General features: G+C 38.0%; 1 protein-coding gene across 1 annotated transcript in view; it reads right to left on the bottom strand.

Moving 5' to 3' along the window:
* Nucleotides 1-19,356, bottom strand: part of TNPO1 (transportin 1) — a 41,650-nt gene that overhangs the window by 748 nt on the left and 21,546 nt on the right. The window contains exons 9-20 of the mRNA XM_044446334.1: nt 18,341-18,459; nt 17,057-17,117; nt 15,494-15,662; nt 15,027-15,179; nt 12,675-12,900; nt 10,952-11,123; nt 4,598-4,684; nt 4,064-4,171; nt 3,719-3,877; nt 3,542-3,629; nt 2,055-2,153; nt 1,818-1,913 (exon numbers count right to left, since the gene is read on the bottom strand). Coding sequence (XP_044302269.1) covers nt 1,818-1,913; nt 2,055-2,153; nt 3,542-3,629; nt 3,719-3,877; nt 4,064-4,171; nt 4,598-4,684; nt 10,952-11,123; nt 12,675-12,900; nt 15,027-15,179; nt 15,494-15,662; nt 17,057-17,117; nt 18,341-18,459 — 1,537 coding nt within the window. The remainder of the gene's footprint in view (nt 1-1,817; nt 1,914-2,054; nt 2,154-3,541; nt 3,630-3,718; nt 3,878-4,063; nt 4,172-4,597; nt 4,685-10,951; nt 11,124-12,674; nt 12,901-15,026; nt 15,180-15,493; nt 15,663-17,056; nt 17,118-18,340; nt 18,460-19,356) is intronic.

Here is a 19,356-nt window from a genome sequence, read left to right as displayed (position 1 = left end):
ATTACAGACAGGTTTATACTTTATTAGCTAACTGCACATTAGTATCCTTTTCAGAAAACCTGACATAAATATGAAGGTGACCTGCTCCACTTAAACACAACTATCTAACAGGTGCACATCATTAGTAGGAAGAAGCTGTTTGCACAGTAGTCACAAGTGCATCTTAATGGTGTTCTCTCAACTCACAGAATAATTCTTCAGAAAAGGGAAAGTGTGGGTATGTTTAAGGATTATTTGAAGCAAACTACATGAATACTAAAATCCAGCAGATTTATATGAAGCAGAGAAGCCTATGCTTAAAAGACATTATGCAACACTCCAAAACAGGCATTTGTGAACAATCTCATGAACACATGCAATAAAGCAGATGATGCTCTTTTCACTGTAAGATTTGGTGTAGGATATATCAAGATTAAAAGTATCTTTTTTACTACAATATATGGCTAAATTACCTTTATTTTCTATTTAATTGTTGTGGTATATACAAATCAAGCTCTGATATTACTGTCAAGCTTGAAACTTGCTTTTCTTTTTACCCAAAAGCCAGATTGATCAACTCCATTGTAATTATTACAATAAGCATGTAATAATTATTACAATAAGCATGTAATGGTTGAGAAGAGAGATTTTAAACTACACAGTCTGTTTTTCACAGGTATTCTTATCGCGTTCACAGGACAAACATCTTAATGTTCTAGGTTTTCTAAAGCTATATATACTGTATTGAAATTTCAAATATTCTAATATCCTATAGCAGATAGCAGAATATCCCACAACAAACCTAGAATACAACACATTCAACATTTATCTGTAGTATCAACTTTTCAGATGTGTATTTACATTATTTAAAACTAATAGTGAGGGATATGATGTCTCTTAATATCTGCACTATATAAAAAGCAAGCACTACAGGTAATGCACCAATGAAGCACTACAGGTAATGCACAAATAAAAGTAAAAGTTTCACAATCCCTTTTATTCTTTAGGAGATTCTTCAATATAATAGAATTGTTCTACAAGGCAACAGTATTTGCAAACTCATTGTGAACAGTGCAATATCTATAATGAGCCAAATCATAGCATGCATAGAGTATGATCTGAACATCCATGCCCCTAACATCAATGGCAAAACCATCAATGTTTGGACTGATTCAGGTAACCACTCATGTTCCATACAGATTGGGACTATGTGCATTCAGGGGCTTGATACGTTTGGTATCAGAGTACAGTGCAGGCACGATAGTTAAGACAGATCATTTAAAAGCAATTATGTTTTAAAAAAACAGACATGCTATTTACAAGTGCCAGACTAGCCTAAAACTCCATTTTAAAAGGCACCCTCAATTGTAAATATGTAATTATCAACAGGCTTTTAAGGGAACAATATACAGAAACTACTTAATTAAAATAAGTTAACAATATTAGAAATGTTCATTCAGTTGGGGATTTTTCTTTAATTATTGATCTGCTTTCATTTTACTGCCAGTTATATTTTTAAGGCTTTTGAATGTTAGTTGTCTACACACACAATTTATTTGCATATAAAAGGACATCAAATTCTGTGTTATTTTTAAATCTGTGTTTATCTGGGTTTTAGTAATTAAACTAGGAGTATCCAGTTCTTATGCACTCTTATGAAATTAAAAATTAGAATCTAGTCATCAAATTGTAAGTGCAAAACACAATCTTGTAAATACATTCAGAATTGCTTTCACTGTCACATTGCCACAGTTTCTCTACAGCTTTCTGAATATTATGGTTTAAAAACAGGCATCTATAATAATTCATTCACTGCAAACAGTTCAGTTGTAGGGTACCTGTATTTTCTAACAAAGTCTTTGGTGTGTTGGGTCTGTTAATGATTTCTACAAGCTGGTGCAATACCATAGGAATATAAGGCTGCATCTCTATACCTAAAAAATACAACACATAAACAGTCCATTAGAAAAATAAAATGTACACTTCTTATTGGGCACATTAGTACAACGAAAGACCAGAATTTGTAACTGACAAGACTAATATGCACAAACTAGCATCAATCAAGTGACTCTTACCCATCTGAATAGAAATTTCTCCAATTGCCCATGTGGCATTGTTACATACAGAAATGAACTCTGGGTTTAGGTTGGTTCCCAAAATTGGCATGAAATCAGCTGAAAGGAATACAAACAAGCCACACTATTAACATTTTTCCACTACTAGAACTTCACACAAATTTTCAAGAATTCTTTTTTTATCAAAAACTTCTCCTGAAATAGTTCTAACCAATAAGAAGATGGCCAAATGCCAAAGCAGAAAGCACAAGTAGTTATTGGATGACTGCAGTATGTAGCAGGAGAAATATTCTGCATGCAGAAGTCCCAAATTCAGTGCCCCGCCCCTGTCTGAAATCTTGAAAAGCCAATGCCAGTTAGTGTTGACAACACAGGGCTAGATGGCACAATGGTCTGATTTGGTATAAGACAACTTCCTATGTTTCTAATATGGTAAAATTCAGCACCATTACAAACTAGGGGAAGATTTTTAAAGAGAGATGTGCATATTAACAGATGTTTCTAAATATCTAAATCTAAATATTTGAGAGTAATTTTCTTTTTAATTTACACTTTCAACTGGTCTTTCTTTTATAAACAAGTGTGATGCATTTATTCTGTGTAACAAAAGCTGTCAAGTAACAATCCCATGAAAAGGAAAAAATGGAACAGAATAAAAAGCTTTATCACTACTGATGGCAATCTGCCAGCAGAAATGGGGGGATAGTTAATAGTTTGTAATTAATTATACCCCTTCCCAAGTTGGATCAAGCACAGAGGCACACTATCATAAGTACAGCAATCATAAAAAGTGCATTCCATTATTACTTTCCTCTCCCAAGAAGAAACTAAAGTATGAACTCGCAGAATACCAGGTCCATTCATTCTGGGAATCTGAGTACATCATCTATATCAGAACTAGAAAAGAAGCAAGCGTTCCAGAAGACCCATGATATAAGTATTGTACAAGAAGAAAATGGCTGTGCAAGGTAAAATGCCTCACCCTTGCCAGGTGGCTCCAAGCATGCATCTCCAAGTCCTACATATTCCAAGCTGAGACACTTCCTAGCCAACTAATGAGTTTGGTTTGCAATCAAAGCACTGCTGGATACCACCTCTCACCAGACACATTGGTCACTTACTGCAATGTGATCTTGTGTGATGGACACATTGAAACCATACTTGTGGGTCTTCAGATAATCTAGGGCTCACTGATGCTATCTCATGCTTAGACAAGGGGGAGTAAGGGGGACAAGCCAGAGATCACTAGTACTAAGGAAAAGATCTTGGTCACATGTTCCTTGCCTTTCCTAGGGGGTAGGAACCTGTTGCTAGATGCGTCTTCATATCAAAAAGGAAAATAACTCTCAACATTTGCTTTAAACATGGAAGCAGTTGTCATTACTGTAGCAGACACTTGCAAAACACAGTGACTTGAAACATAAATCTCAAAGTACACCATAGTTTCATCCATATATGGTAAGGATCTGCAGTGTTAACTAACATACCAATGCAAGGCTTCACATGTTGAAAACACGCCTTTGTCAGATCACCTAGCAATGCGAAAGAACTTTGCCGTACTTCAGGCATTTTATCCTAGGAAAGAAAAATAGAGACAAATTTATGTTTCCTTTTAAAATATTCTATTTAAAGGGATGAGAGAGAAGAGGAAATGTATGTCTCACCTGCATGCATTGGTACATTAGTGTCAGGATATTGCTCCGAGCCACTAACTGTTCAATGTTGCCTCCAAGTCCTTCAGCTAAGCCACTAAGTAAATCAAGAGCCACAATCATAAAGTCTTTATCTGGAGCTTCATACTGGTCTGGTTGAGCATTGTGCAACTGTAATTTTAAAAAAGAAAGTAATTTGGGCCATACTTAAAAGCAACATACAATTAATCTTTTTTCCTGTTTATACTTTTTACACCAATGGGTTTGGTCAAAGGATGTTATACATCTAAAAAGCAAGCATTTATTTCACTGAAATTGAATTTTTTTGTGCTCTTAAGATTGACAATAGAAAAATACCATGGCTTGTGCAAGAGTCTTCTGTACCAGGTTCACACAACGCTGGTACACTGGTTCACAGTATGGAAGGAAGCCAGATTGCAAGGCAGTGGCAACCGAAGATAGGCACTGAAATACAGAACAAACAGTAGGAAGTATATGGGCTTTGGACTAGAACATATACCTTGCCAATAAGGACATTTTCTACTGTCTTAAAAAGACAACTTTTCAAAGTACAAAAGGAGTACATGTCATGCCAAATTATAACAGTCCACAACACTGTGGTAACATGAGCAGAACACAGAGTTCTAACATACAATGTTCAGAACAAAAAAACCCACTTAGCCACAGACCTCAGTGGTTCTTACACTGAAGTCCTACACATCCATACTCAGGAACATATCCCAATGGATTCAAAGAGACTTACTCCCAGGCAAATGAATGTTACACAGGTTACTCTCCCTGTGTAACCTACCCTCATAGAGTGGCAAGCTTATAAGATAGTATGTATATCAACAACAATTAGAAAAAACATTAGTAAATAGTAGCACATACCTCTAATAAAGGGAAAAGATCTTTATCTTCATCCTTCAACATGTTCCATTTCTGGATTAATGGAGGCATAAGCATCTGAATATATTCCTGTGGACAATGAAATAAAGTTATGCAATTGAGCAATGTAAATTGGTGCAAAATAGAGCTGCCAGGTTGCTGACGGGGACGGGGCGTTATGCTCACATGACTCCAGTCCTCCGTCAACTTCACTGGCTTCCCATTGAAGCCCGGGCCCAATTCAAGGTGTTGGTTATGCCCTAAACGGCTTGGGTCCTGGCTACCTGAACGAGCGCTTACGTCCATATATGCCCGACCGCCCCTTGAGATCTGCGGGAGAGTCCCTTCTCTGGGAACCCTCCATGAAAGAAATTAGGAGAGTAAGTACTCGGAGGAGGGCTTTCTCTGCAGTGGCACCCAACCTATGGAATTCACTCCCCAAAGAGGTCCGCCTGGCACCGTCGTTACTGGTTTTTCGGCGCCAGGTAAAGACCTTTTTATTTAAACATCATTTCAATTGTTAAAATATTTGATCTGGCCAGGGCAACTTCCTCTTCCTTCTCTTTCCTCCTCCTATATTCTTGATTTACTTATTTTATACTGTTAATTTTAATTTTATATTATTGTATCTCAGTGTATTTTTTGTATTTCTGTATTTATTGGTAATTTATTATGTTCTATTGTATTTCAGTGTTTCTTATTGTGTTGTTAGCTGCCCCGAGGCTTCGGCAAGGGGCGGCATAGAAATGTTATTATAATAATAATAATAATAATAATAATAATAATAATAATAATAATAATAAATTTTATTAACAGATGTTTCTATTTGAAATATTAGGCATATTATCCGTGTTGTGTTTTAATATGATCTCCAAAAGTTAACAGCCTACACAACTGTAAATGACCTTCAAGAAATGTATTTTTAATCATTTTGATTTTAACTATAATTTGGGCTCTGACTCAATAGCTCTCTCCAATTCTGTTTCTCAGTGAGATAGGTACCTGAATTCAATTCTCAGCATCATGAGGGGAGGAATGTGGGTTTAAATGTGGAACAAAAGTAGGGTCTATCCAAAAACTGCAGATTTTAAAGTCAAGAAGCTATTTTAAGGGTAGAAAGGAAAAATTATCTAGTCCACATTTTTATGCAACCCAACCTACTTTATCTTTTCCCACTTAAAAGGTGTACTGGACCAGTTATCCCACAGATAGCTCACTTCTTCAAATTTTGCAGTGCAATTCTTGACTCACAAGATTGCATACAAGATGTATACATGAGGGAAAGAAGCATACAAAAACTGTGTATTGGGGGAACTGCATATGAATAAATACACCATATTTCTAGACTGCTGTGGAAAGCTCTAGACTATAGCTTTATGATTGAGTATATGTTAAATTGACATCAACCATAAACAGAATTGATTCATCCTTTCCTAATTAGAAATTAGGGTTTTCTAGAAATAACCCTTGATTAACCAAATTCCTGGGATGGTATCAATATCAGCGCAGCAATACAATTTCAAATATTACTGTTTATAGATAGCAAAGGGCATTAAGGCTGCACTCCTAGGCATACTTGCCTGGGAGTATGTCCCATTAAATTTGGCATGACACTGGGTTTTTTTGCTGCAAGTCATTGATTGTTTCCATTTTTTTTTTGAAGAATTCAAGTTTCTCTGTTCTGCCCCAACACATATTTATCTAAATACGCATAAACAAGTGCCATTTAATTCAATGAGGCTTATTCCCAGGTAAGTATGTACAGGATAACAGCCTTATTGCAGCCTTAATGTTCCCTGCAAGTTACAAACAGTAACATGTGAAATTTGGTATTGATGCCATTCTGATAATCTTGTTAATACCCTTTGGAGTACTGCAAGATTTTGTTCTGTTACCCACATGAAACCTGTAAATTGGAGGAAATCATCCAGAGGTTTGGGCTGCAGTATCACCAACATGCAAGATACATGGTTCTACCTGCATTTTCTACCTATGCCAGGGGTCCTCAAACTTTTTCAATAGGGGACCAGTTGAAAGGCAGCGGCTACATGTGCGGGCTGGTGAGGAGGGGAGGCCTGGGCACGCGGACTGGTGAGGCGTCGTCAGGTGCATGCGAGATGGCGTTCGGCGGCACTGGCAGCTCGCTCGTTTGGAGATCTCCCAGCGACTCCAAAACCATCTCCGAGCGAGCATGGCGGCGCAGGCCAAATGAATGGGCATGGCAGGCCGGATCTGTCCCATGGGCCATAGTTTGAGGACCCATGACCTACACATTCACAGAAGCCTGTGGAACTGTTCAAAAGATGCTTGGAAGTAGTTTTAGGATGGATGAGGAAGCTGAAACTTAAACTAGGTAAGACAGAACCACCATGGGTGGTGAAATCTGCTGACCCGCAGAGAGGGATTCAACTGGTATTAAACAGAATGGCACTCTGCCTAAAGAATCAAGTTCATAGTTGGGGGATGGTTCTGGATTCACTATCATCTATGGAAGCTGAAATAGTTTATATCAACTTTGGCTGATGTATCAGCTGCAGCTCAATCTAGGGAAAGCAGACCTGACCTCAATTATGTAAATGCAGTAAATCTAGACTGGACTACCAGAATGTGTTCTAAATGGGGCTGCCTTTGAAAGCAACTTCAAAACGTCTACTGTGCCACAATATAGCAACTTCAGTCCATGTCAAAGCTAGGCTGCACTGATTGCCAGTGTATTTCCAGGCCAATCTGAAGTCTTGCTTTCATCCTTTAAAACAAGAGTTTGGAAGCAGGTTATTTGAAGGACTGCCTGCCCCCTCCTTCCCCAAGTGATGATCTCCAGATGTTTTAGACTACAATACCCAAAATTCCTGATGATTGTTTATGCTGGCTTGGGCACATGAGAGCTGAAATCAAAAACATGTGGCAGATACCAGGTTGGGTAAAGCTGGTGTACACTTTTATGAACTGTCCCTTGTGTTAAGATCAGCATGTATTAAAATCATACATAGAATTGTTTTATGTCCTTGGGCCTATTCTCTTAAAAAACAGCTAAGAAATAAAGTAAATATATCTCTGAAAACATAACACAGAAGCCCACTATTAAAATCCATAAGGTCAAGAAGCACTACAGACCTTCACAGTGGTGATTCCTGCCCTATGGAGTTCCTTCCTAAGAGATATGTGGGCAGCTCCATCTGCTTTTTTAGGATGCTTTTAGAAACTTATTTTTCTTGAGCTTTAAACTGAAAGGATTTTATTATATACTACTTTTATTAAGTTTTGGATTGGATTGACTTATTGAAACTGGCTTATTCTTATTTAAAACTGAACATTTTAATTGTCAGCTGGTTTGGGAAAATGAACGTTTTGAAAGGCAGCAAGAAATGCATTAGATAAATTCATTCACTTTTTAGTATAAACACAAACATATATTCTATAAGGAATCCAAATAATACCATTCCTCATCTTGAAAGTCATGTTCAACTCCTTTTCCTCCTCTGCAAAAGCATTAGCTACCACAACCAGTTATGGGTATATGAGATTGACTTAGCATTTATAGTTGGAAATGCGAAGACTTCCATGCATGGATGGCTCCTTGCCATCCTGACAGTTAATTCATCCTCAGCAATATGCATCATGGAAGTCTTGAAGCAAAGTTTCTCCCATTAGTTTGAATGGCAGTAGTTTAGTTTATCTCACTCAAAGACTGTGGGGGAAGATGATTTAGATTCTGATGCTTAACTGTTAGCAAGAACTCAGCAGTTATTCAACACAAGCTTGCAAAGCATGATATGCAATCATTTAATTAATTAATTAATTAAAAGCTTTTGTATGCCATCCTATTATACAAGATCTCCGGACGGCTGAAATTTGAGGAATGTCAGATGAGCAGGCTGATCTTTGTCAGATGCTGGTTAACTAAAACTTTCCCAACACATCAACAGGCCTCTCTGATGATCTGTAGCTGATGGGAAGATCAGTAATCTCATCATTTGCCATGCTGCATGAAGTGTATAGAGCTGCAGAAGAGGGAGTCTTCACAGAAACAGAGGCATAAAGAAGCTCAGAAAGCCCAAACAAGAGCTTCCTGTGCTTTTGTGGCTTTCTGAGCCATTTGTTAACTGAGAAGGCTACTTTCTTTATTGTCTGGCTATATACTGAATGGCTTCATAGACATAACAATGCACTGTGGGCAGGTAGCCATGATAGATTGTCACACCATCTGAACCCAGAGCATTCAGAGCAGGGTTGGTTATTTTTTGCAGCAAGCCATAGGAGATCCCAAGGCTTATTGTTGGGTTGTTTTTGCCCATTATGGGTTGTCATGTCATCCAAACCTGACAACCTGATTTTACCATAGGTTATAGAACTACTCAGCAACAGTGGGGGGGAAAGGCCATGCCACTTGCTTATTCCTATCTAGGTAACAAATGCCCTTCCACAAAGGCTGAAATGGCACTTTGGAAGGAACATCAACTGTTCCACTGCTTTTTGTAAAATTATTTTTCAGAATTTGAAAAATGTCCAATTGGGATGATGATGATGATAATAGTACCATTATTGTTGGTTTTTTGCAAGTGTACTCTTACAGCTATACAGCATGTGTAGTTTTGCCTGGTCATTTATTTTTGCCTGTTCCAATGTTAAAGGGAAAGTGAAATAGGTAACACAGACTGACAGGATGACGTTGCCTCTCAGTAAATGAGGTTGCAAGAGACCTGAGGAAAAAAATACTATGAGAAAGAAGGGAGTTGCAGACTAAGTCAGTTGTACCAACAATGTGATGAAAGGGGGAGAGCCAAAGAACTACACCTAAATTGGGAGCAATTATCTCCACTTTGGCAATGTAAATATCTTGCTTTTAAGTACTGAACTTACACTTCTCAATAACACTTTCCAACAGTTCCCAAGTCTCCGGTTACTACGTAACAGGAAAATATTGTTTCCCTGCTTTTCACAGCAACTTTTTAGAACCTTTTTGAAACAGGTAAGGATATTGACTAGGCAATACTATACATATTGGGCAGCCATAAGAGGACACTTATGTCATACAGAAATCATCATCATCATCCAATCCCAACTGTATTTTCCTGAAGCTCTGAAAAATATGTGGTAGACCTGGCTGGAAGCCTTGAAAGGGAAGGACAGGGAGAATAAGTCATGGAAAGCCCAGCTGTCTGCTAGGTGTACCATGAGTTGCTTAACAAATAACTCACACTGTGCAGCTTATTTACAGGGGCAGCTTGAGGTTACATGCAAACCTGCCCACTGTGTCTATACTGATTGTAATCTGGTGTTTTGTATTGATTACTTTATACTTATTGACATCTGCTTTGTTCTCCTGATGGAAGAAAAAGCAGGATATATATAATATCTAATGTAAATGAACAACTAAATGTAATTACACATCTCTTGCAACTTCCAGAAAAAAGCAATCTTTTTTTTAAGTACACAGTGCTATCATATCCATGAATATACCTGCTCTGATTCAAGTAAAGAGACCTTTGTTTCCAGTCACTTTTGTGAGACTTCAAATGAACAGAGGAACTTACAGTTCAAATAACCAACTTCCGTGTCTACAGATATAGCCAGGGTGCAGAGTTAATTAATTGAACGTGTTCTTTGCAGAGCTTCACATTCCATATTAGTTTCCTAACTTTCCTCAAAGTTATCAGCTTGAACTACCTTCAGTTTCAGCAGCATTTTGACACATGACATGGAAAGGTGTGTGCCGGTTTCAAAACTACCCAATCAGGGAAAACGACTACAAAAGAAGTATTTAAAAAGAACTCTGGTTCATGTAGCTAGTTTCACAGTGGCGTACACACTGGATCATTATGTGCAATCTGCAGGCAGCTTGTGTAATAGCACAGTTTATGGTTTGGAGCCTACATTTGAAAACTCAACACAGCCATAAAATTATCAACTTGCAAAAGACTATTTTATTAAATTTCAAGTTTCTCTGTTCTGCCTCAGTTTCTCCATCTGTAACAGCAGAATAATAGCAACCTGTTTTATGGAACAGCAATCTTCGTAACAGATAGTGTAAGTGAAGCACTTTGAGAATTTGAGAAAAATATCTATGTGCCATTCTTAAGCTACAGTTCTATAGCATTTCAAAAATGAAGGTTACACTTTAGATTTCAGCACACTTTGAAACAAACTAACATAAACCAAGCAAAATTCAAGACAATCAAAGATTAGTTGAAAGAGTTTTTGAAGATGATGGTCCAAATTACCTGGGGCTAGGTAACAAAATGTGTTGAAATTTCCCTTCTTGCGATACACAGATGGAAATAAACTTTAGAGCAGAGGTCTAATGGAGAAGTAAATAAAACTCTACAACTTTATCTAATATAAAAGGATAATACTTACTGGTTTGTTTAGGTGATGGCCTACAGAATCTGCTAAAGTTCCTATGGCATCGTAAAGAATGAGCAGATTCTTATGCTGGTATTTACTAAATGCGAAGACCAGAGTATCAAGTATATATGCAAGGTAAGGAACAAGTTCTGTACAAGCCTCCTCTTCTAGAGTAGCAAAGGCACTAAGAAACAAATAACAAATGTAGTCTACAGAATGAAAGAGAACACTTTCTTTTGGATAAACTATCAAATCCTTAAAAAATAATAATCAAAACACTGATCCAACAGCTTGTGAAATGCAAGAAACTTGTGCTTGCCCTCAGCCAAACATTCAGTGATTTACGTGAAACACTCATCAAAGTGTGTATGATGGACTGCATTTCAATATTCAATGTATTCAGGTACCTGCTTACATTTCAGATCACCATTAATCAGTTTATAATCCAAATTCTTGGTGTGCAAGGATTCCTTATTTTATTTTGAACATCAGGTCATTCCAGCTATAAGGAGTTTTTATAATGCTCCCAAGTTGCAGAGATGGCTGGTCAAATAGTACAAAGGGCTACATTTCCAAAGAGAATAGAACTCAGAAGCTCCAATACATGTACAAAATTGCTTTAATGCTTCTCTGGATTGTGTTTTAATATAATAGCTTCAGTTTGCCTTCCTTAGACTACTCTGCATGCATGCTCTATGCTTGACAGTAAGATGTAAAGAGAAAAATCTGTGACAAAATTGTTATTCCTTTAAAAACACACACACACACACACACACACACACACACAGAACAGAAAAGCTACTAGAAGGATATTTAGAACTGGACAGTAATTCCTATAATATCCCCAAAAGAAGTTTGCCTAGATTGCATTAGGGGCAAAATCCTATGGGGATTCTCATAACCCTCCAAACTCAAAGGATTACAGGAAACCTATGCAGGACAGGAGTGCAGCACTGTTGTTCTCCTCCCACCATGGGGAATGCCCGAAAGCCCTTCTCCAATGTCTTACATTCTTGGACAAGCAGCCAGTGCAGTTCTTTCTGGCTGTGAGGGGTGGGCAGTGGATCCAACCATGGATCCTCAGCTTCAAGATTAGAGTGATAATTAAGCTTCATTACTGGGAATCTAAAAGAATCCAATGGCCATCTGGATGCTGCCTAGAGGCTGTTGGATTGTGCTGTAAGATTATTCACTAGTTCTGGAAAAAAAAAAGGTACCTTTCATCAGAAAATTTCTGATGTCCTAAGGAGTGATATAATTTAGCAGTTTTAGTCTACTAGCATTTAGTAAACAGGGCTAAAAGAAATCTCCAATACACAAGTATCTGAATAAAATATTTAAGGGGAAACTAAAATACACTTGATGCCATTATTATATAGAAATTTTTACTGAAATACTTGTAAAAAGTGTAAAAGAGCAGTATAAACTTTCCTTACATTTTCTGAATTTAAGAGCAACATGAGCATACTGAAAACTGTTGACCTATTAGTAAATTTTAGCCATCCAGTGAATGGTTCATGACATGCTGACAAACATTCATCTACAACTTTGAACTGCCATGTTTGAAAAACACAGTATTTGCAACTGGCAACCCTTCATTCTTATTAATGTATTTATGGAATGGAAAATTTCCCATGGAAAAATACAAGCACCGAAAATTTCCAGCCCACACTAACAGTTTTCAAAATTGTAGGACTTGTAGGTCATCCATAATTTTTTTACAGCTATGACCTACCTGCAGGCAGCTTCTTGTACTCTCTTGTTGCTGTCAAGGATACGCTTTAGCAACTCAGTCATTAATGGCTTCAAGTACGTGTCTGGGGGTTGACTGACTACCCAGTGTGCATAGCGGCTAAGAGTCCAACAAGTAATGGATCGCACAAGAGCCTTTTTATCAGAGAGGCACTGAATAAGGTGAGGGATTAGCTCAGGAAGATATGGAATCATACCCTGCATGCAACCTGTAAGGATATAACACCAGTTAGAAACCTTTTAGTTGAACCACTCCTTTATGAACACACAAAGCAGTAAAGCCAATGAGAAAAATATGGTTCAGAAGTGCAGTATTCTCATATACTTTTAACAAGGCTCATAGCTACCAAAAACAAGATAGAAAACACTGACAGGAGTGATAGGTCAAAATAACTGGAAGATCACAAGCTGCCCAACCCCAGGTTAGGTGCTGACTACCCATGGTAGGTGGAGCAGAGAGTGTGTGTGTGGGGGGGGTAGCTCTTCTCTCTTCCCCCTTGCTCCTTCTCATTCATCTAGTCATTCATTCAGACACAGATCTATTTACGCAAGGCATACACACACCATTCTGCAAGCTGGATCAGATACAGCTTCTTCCAAAATTCTCTAACACTTATGTAACATTTCATAGAGAATGCTTTAAGTATTTTAAAGCTGAGAAGATCATGAAAAATATCGTTACCAGTATTCACAGCTCCACCTGTAACTTCTCGCAGCATTATAAGACTCTACATTAAGGATAGGCAACCTCTAAATGAGGTCAATCCATCTGGCCTGTGGAGAGAGGCCCCTCCCCAAAGCTCTGTGCCCCAAAGGACAGGAATATCTCCACAGCTCTCTTCAAATTAGTTGATAGTTGATAACTGTTAGGGACTCATCCAGGCTCCCACCAGTAAGCAGTTCCCTGCTCTACATGAAACTCTGACAATAGAAAGGCTATAACCACGTGTGGAGATTGCCTTTTTGGCTATATCCAACTACATTAAATTCTCATTAGTTCCCAGAGAGTACATAACAGATTCTGATTTGCAGAACTGTTGACTTTGGAGACAGTTATCAGCAAAAAAATAATACAGTTTTTAGGCAACAGTCCTCAATATTCTTAGGAACACTTCAGCCCTTACAGGGACATACTCTCTGTCTAAAGAGAAGTGAGATACCCACATACTGGAGATCTAATGCATTTAAAATAAGATGTATCCATGGTTTCCTCACTGAAGAAAAAGTAATGCTTAACTATCCATGATTAGGAAGCTTATGCCATTCAAAATATGAGACTATTTTCCAGTAATAGTTATAGAACTATTAGGTCAGCTGGTTAAAGCTGTTTTGGGTCTGAATAAAATTCTTGCTAAAAGAATAAACTACTTGGAATACAGTTTAATGCAAAAAGCAGGGGCTTGAAATGAAACAAAAACTCATGTGCTTTTCTGAGATTTCAGAACCACAAGTGGGATTTATAGTAGAGGTTAACTGTCAAGGATAAGACACATGACTCAGAAGTAGAGTACATGCTTTGCATGAGAAGTAAGCGACTTCAATCAATCCCCAAGTATCTCCAGGTAGGGCTGAAAAAAAATCCTGCTTGAAAGCCTGGAGACCTGCTGCTGTCAGCCAGTGTCAACAACAGCAGTGGTCCAGCTTAACAGAATGCAGCTTCTATGTTCCTTTATGTATCCTTACTCCATAACCATACTGCTCCTATTCACGGTTCTGGCTGTCCAGCTATGGCTTTCTGCAGAGTACTCTAAGTTGTCAAGGGCTCAAGCATGTAATTCCCTCCTCTCTATTCTCCCCACACCTCGTTTTTATTTTCTAACTGACAATCAACATTCCTTTAGCTCCTACAGGCCACTGAACATGCTCAGTCTCCACTGGGGGTTTTGGGTGGGCAGTCTTATTTTGCAAATTAATAACTTTCCATGCCTAGAGAATTCTCCAAAGTTGCAGAAATCACTACCTTATTTGGGAGCATGATGTTTTGCTTCCAAAATGATAGGCACCAAACCAAGTTCACCTTTACTATATTCTTTTTATTTCTTTCAAGTCCCTCCTGCCAAGTCCCTTTTCCAAGTAGCCCTTGGATGACTCCGCCCCACCATACTTTCTTCATTGTTTTATTATAACTAAGCCATGTAAGTGAAACAATTGCATATTCTTTTCCCACTTATCCATGCCTCTATTTCCCCCTCCCTCAGAAGTTTCTGTGCGTCTGTTTTAGATTTCAAGCCCTTGGGGTATTGGCCTGGTTATACCTGTCCTTTGTAAAGCATAGATGGCAACACACAAGTGATTATTATTTACAAAAATGCCTGCAGCACAAAAAATTATTTACCTTCAGCAATTGCTCCTAGAACAAGGATGCCTGACTCTTTCACCACCCATTCTGGATGAAAAAGCAATTCTTTTAAAAGGGGCAAAATGTGTGGCAGCAGTTCATCACGGAATACATTGGCAAGGACATCAAGAGCAGCTGCTGAACACTTCCCTAAAGTAAAAAGCAAGTAAAAGATCAGTACATTTATGAGACATATTTTAGTTATAAAGCAGGAGAGGTTAACCTTGCTGCCAAGGGCTACATGCTGCTGTTCTACTTGTGGTTGCTTACAAGGAAATTACACCAGCAAATTACCCAACTCAATGCTTTTCTTTTGTTTAAAAAAAGTCAAGGAAACTTAAAATAGTTTATAACTCCAGATAAACTGTTAATAACTGTATGGCTTAACAAAATATATGGAAAAGCAGACATGCCATATCAGTAATTGGAATTTATTAACTATTTCAAATGATCATTTGACTTACTTAAATTCCAGTCAGAAATAGTGTCATCATCATCAAGCTCGTCATCGTCGTCATCGTCTTCTTCAAACCCATCTTCTTCATGCTGCTGTGCTACTGTTCGCGAACGATGAAACCGGGGCCTTATATCTTGTTCACTATCTGGGATAGCTTCATCTTCCTCAACATCTCCCTGTTATCAGAAACCAAACTGTAGATGAATGATAGATATATATTTCTAGATTTTTTTTCATATTTCTGCATCTGCTTTATAGTGTTATCTAATGCCATAATCCTGTAAACTTGTACAACCACTGGCATCCTATGGAAGGCTGAAGTAGCTTTGTGACAAAGGTCACTTCTGCACTCTTCTTGCCCTGGAAAACTCTTAAGATGGCCTGTTTCATTCCTTAAGTCTTTTGTCCCAGAACATGAGGAGAAAAAGATGGAGTGCTGCTAGAATACTGCACATTGTGGCAACACCTCTCTTCACTGCCTCCCATCCCCAGAAAGCCCAAAGTTGCTCTTGTGACCTTGAAGCCACAGCCAGCTCTATTCTTCCTGCACCAGCTCTGGAGCAGAGGGAGGGCATTTGGAGAGCCTTGAGGTACTGGGTGGTATAAAAATGAAAAATACACACATTTTAAAAATCCCAGCTCTGATCATAGAGCAAATTTCCAGAGCAGGAGCAGGAACTCTTGAGTTATCCAATAGCAGTCTAGAGAGTCAACTTAAAGACTCATGAAAATTCAACGGCAGAAGTGAGGCACAGCACTGGGAAATTCCACTGCTGCCACATCTTGGACCTTGCAATTTCTCTAGACAGGCATTTTCATCCATCTAGATTTAACATCTGGGAGATGGAAGAAAGAAAGCTGAGGCACCGACTGCAATCAATGGAATCCACAGCTCCAGCCTTCTCCATTTCTGCCAGCATGTTTTCCCCTCCTCCAGTTGTGACACCTTGGGACAGGGGCAGCCAGTGTGGTTCTTTCATACTGGCTGTGAGTGAGCAGGGCACGAACCTAACCTCCAAGATCGCAGGAACTTGGAGCTAGGACTCCAAATAATCCTATGGCTTTGCAGATAATATCAGGAGGCCCTAGGATTGGGCCCTTTTTATATGCTGAGTTCACATACCAAAGTTACATTTCATAGCCTAAAGCTCTGGAGATCTAGTACACTTAAATTGCACATAATAGTAATGTTATATAAATAAAAACTTGCAAAAGCTATTACTGAAGAAAGAGTTTAAATACAAGTTAAAATTGACCTTCCTTTTAAAAATTCAGTCCTACACTTTCTAGAAACCCATTACAAGAATATGGGAAGGATGCACAGAACTCTTGAAAGTAGTCAGTCCATGAAACTGCCAAGAGTAGCTAGCAGAGTAATCCTATGCATGACTAATCAAAAGCAAGTATCACCAAATATTGTGGGGCTTAATCCCAGGTAAGTCGGTATACTGTAGCTTAATGTGCTACAGTTAGCTGCATTTGTGTGACGAACAAACATTGTAAAGGATACAAAAGTGGCAGTTATTGATTAGCATTCCTTCACTAAATGGAGGATATGAAACATGCTTACCTTCAACAGAATGATATCTATTTCTGAGTATTTCATGCCATTTACTAAAACAGGTATCAACCTAAAGAGAAAAGACTTTATTCAATTGTTACCAATTAACTTAGCAGGATTTAACAATGTACAAGGTTCTCTAGTGCTATTACAATCCTTGCAAATTTCTAACATCAAGTACTGATATAATATGTCCAATCACTTAAGGGACTGGGCTTGAACAGCTTTTTAAATAACACACAAACAGTACATTTTATTTGTCAGAATAAAATTGGCACCTTAATTTTATAAGGTGCTAAATATTTAAGGATACATAACATTTTCAATACTTCTAAAGAATGTCATAATTATTTCAATACACCAAGTACTGTTTTCAATTTTTGATCTTACTAGCTTTTACCCTCACCACAACAAAACTCAACCAAGCATGTAAGTTCAAACATGTTATATATCTTAGCATATCACAAGTTCTTTTCAGCCAAACCTCAAAGCAAAGACCTTCACATTCATTCCACTTCTTAGTATTTCAACTCTCTCTGTGATAATTATCTTTTTTCGTAATTTAACTGCACCGTATTTCTATATCCCAAATAAGAATCGCACAGGGGACAAAGGAGTATGATTTCATATTTACTAACAACTTTCATTACTTTTTTCCAAAAATCTTGAATATTTATATGGTTCTACTATAACTTCTAAAACCAAGCCTTAATAGCTACGTTATCCCAAACTTAGGCCAAATGCACACGATTTTACTATTATGTTTATTACTGATACTTTAGAAGACTATAATGCTATTTTCTCTTTGTGCTTTAATAAAAGCATCAAGGCATTCATAAGGCATGCACCAATCCTTCGGAAACACTGAGTGGTGAACAATGAGCTAGAAGCCCCACTGGGCAGAAATTGTCATTGCTACAGACCCTCTAGAAACAGTACGTAAAGACTCATTCACGCCTTTAAACCTATTGGAATTAAGTATACATCTTCCATGCATCACATTCCCAAAATGAAAAAGGTGTGTCAGCAGCTGAATAAACAGGCATTCCTGCCTTTCCTCCTTGCACAGTATCATCCGGAAAACTGAGATAACCCCAGTTCTCACACTCAACTAAGCACTACAAAAGCATAAGAACTGAAGTCAAGATATGTACTTAAGTGAAAGCTTGACCATGCTAACAAAAATCTGTAAAAATGTTTTAAAGAGACAGTGAAATCAAGATACATATTGATTCCAAATTTGCTATTGCAACATTCCAGGCAGAGGGTGGGCAAAGGGTGGAATCAACTTACTTGGTAAGATGACGACACAGTACATCTTTGCAAATTGGCTGCTCGGCCAAAGTAAGCCAAAATTCACAGGCCTCCAAAGCCACATTTTCATCTTGGTCCTGAGTCCTTTGTAGCATATACTACAGAAAATGTCCAGTAAATAAAAAGGCAGAGAAGTTAGTCCCTCTGCACATGTGATCCAAGAGTTTACCAGGCCACTACCACTGAGGTTGTGTACAAAAACTTATTTTAGTATTTCAGACATTGTGATCACCAAAAGTGCAAGCTAAGTATGAACACAAGAGTTAATTTCTTTTTTCTCTTATTCATGGTCTGATAAAGATAATATGTGTATTTTGCTATTCAAGCTATGATTTATTTGTGCTATCAGAGTAGTCAGGGCTCAGCTCCACTAGTTTCTCTTGCTAACCCTGTATTTACATGTTGCCTGCTTTATCATGTAATCAGGGCATTTTAAGTATACTATACTGAAGATGATGATCTAAAAATATGAAATACTATAATACAATTTTATAAACTGTTTTGTTTGACTGCAGCTTGTGGCTGCATTTCCAACTTTGAAAAGTGGCATGCCGGGCCAAGGGCTCATTCACATATGTGAAGCAGCCATTTATTTTCTCTATTTGGTATCCTGTGACTGCTGTGATTGTAGGAATGTCTGGTGCTCAATGGAGATTGTATCCATGTACAGCTTAACTCACAAAGAGGTTTCTCCATGTTGCCCTGCACATGTGTGAACCAGCACTTTCTCTTTTCCTGTTGTTCATGTTTTTTCCTGTTCCTTAGCAAAGAATTAAGCAATTTAGCAGATACACTTTAAGTATTCTCACTTGATGCCATGACAAATGACCACAGCATACATGCATAAACCAGAACATTTAAAGTTATCCTAAACAATGTATTTGATTTGCAATAAGGAGCCAGCCATGTTTTAAATAGCATAATCACACCTTCTGAAAACCTAATGCCAACAGCAAATTCTTTTCCTAATTTTGTTTAAGTGATTGTGGGGGGGG

Source organism: Varanus komodoensis, unplaced genomic scaffold (genome assembly GCF_004798865.1).
Source record: "Varanus komodoensis strain SLA01 unplaced genomic scaffold, ASM479886v1 scaffold5, whole genome shotgun sequence".
In the NCBI taxonomy this organism is placed as follows: Eukaryota; Metazoa; Chordata; class Lepidosauria; order Squamata; family Varanidae; genus Varanus; species Varanus komodoensis.
This window is presented reverse-complemented; position numbering and strand designations above follow the sequence as displayed.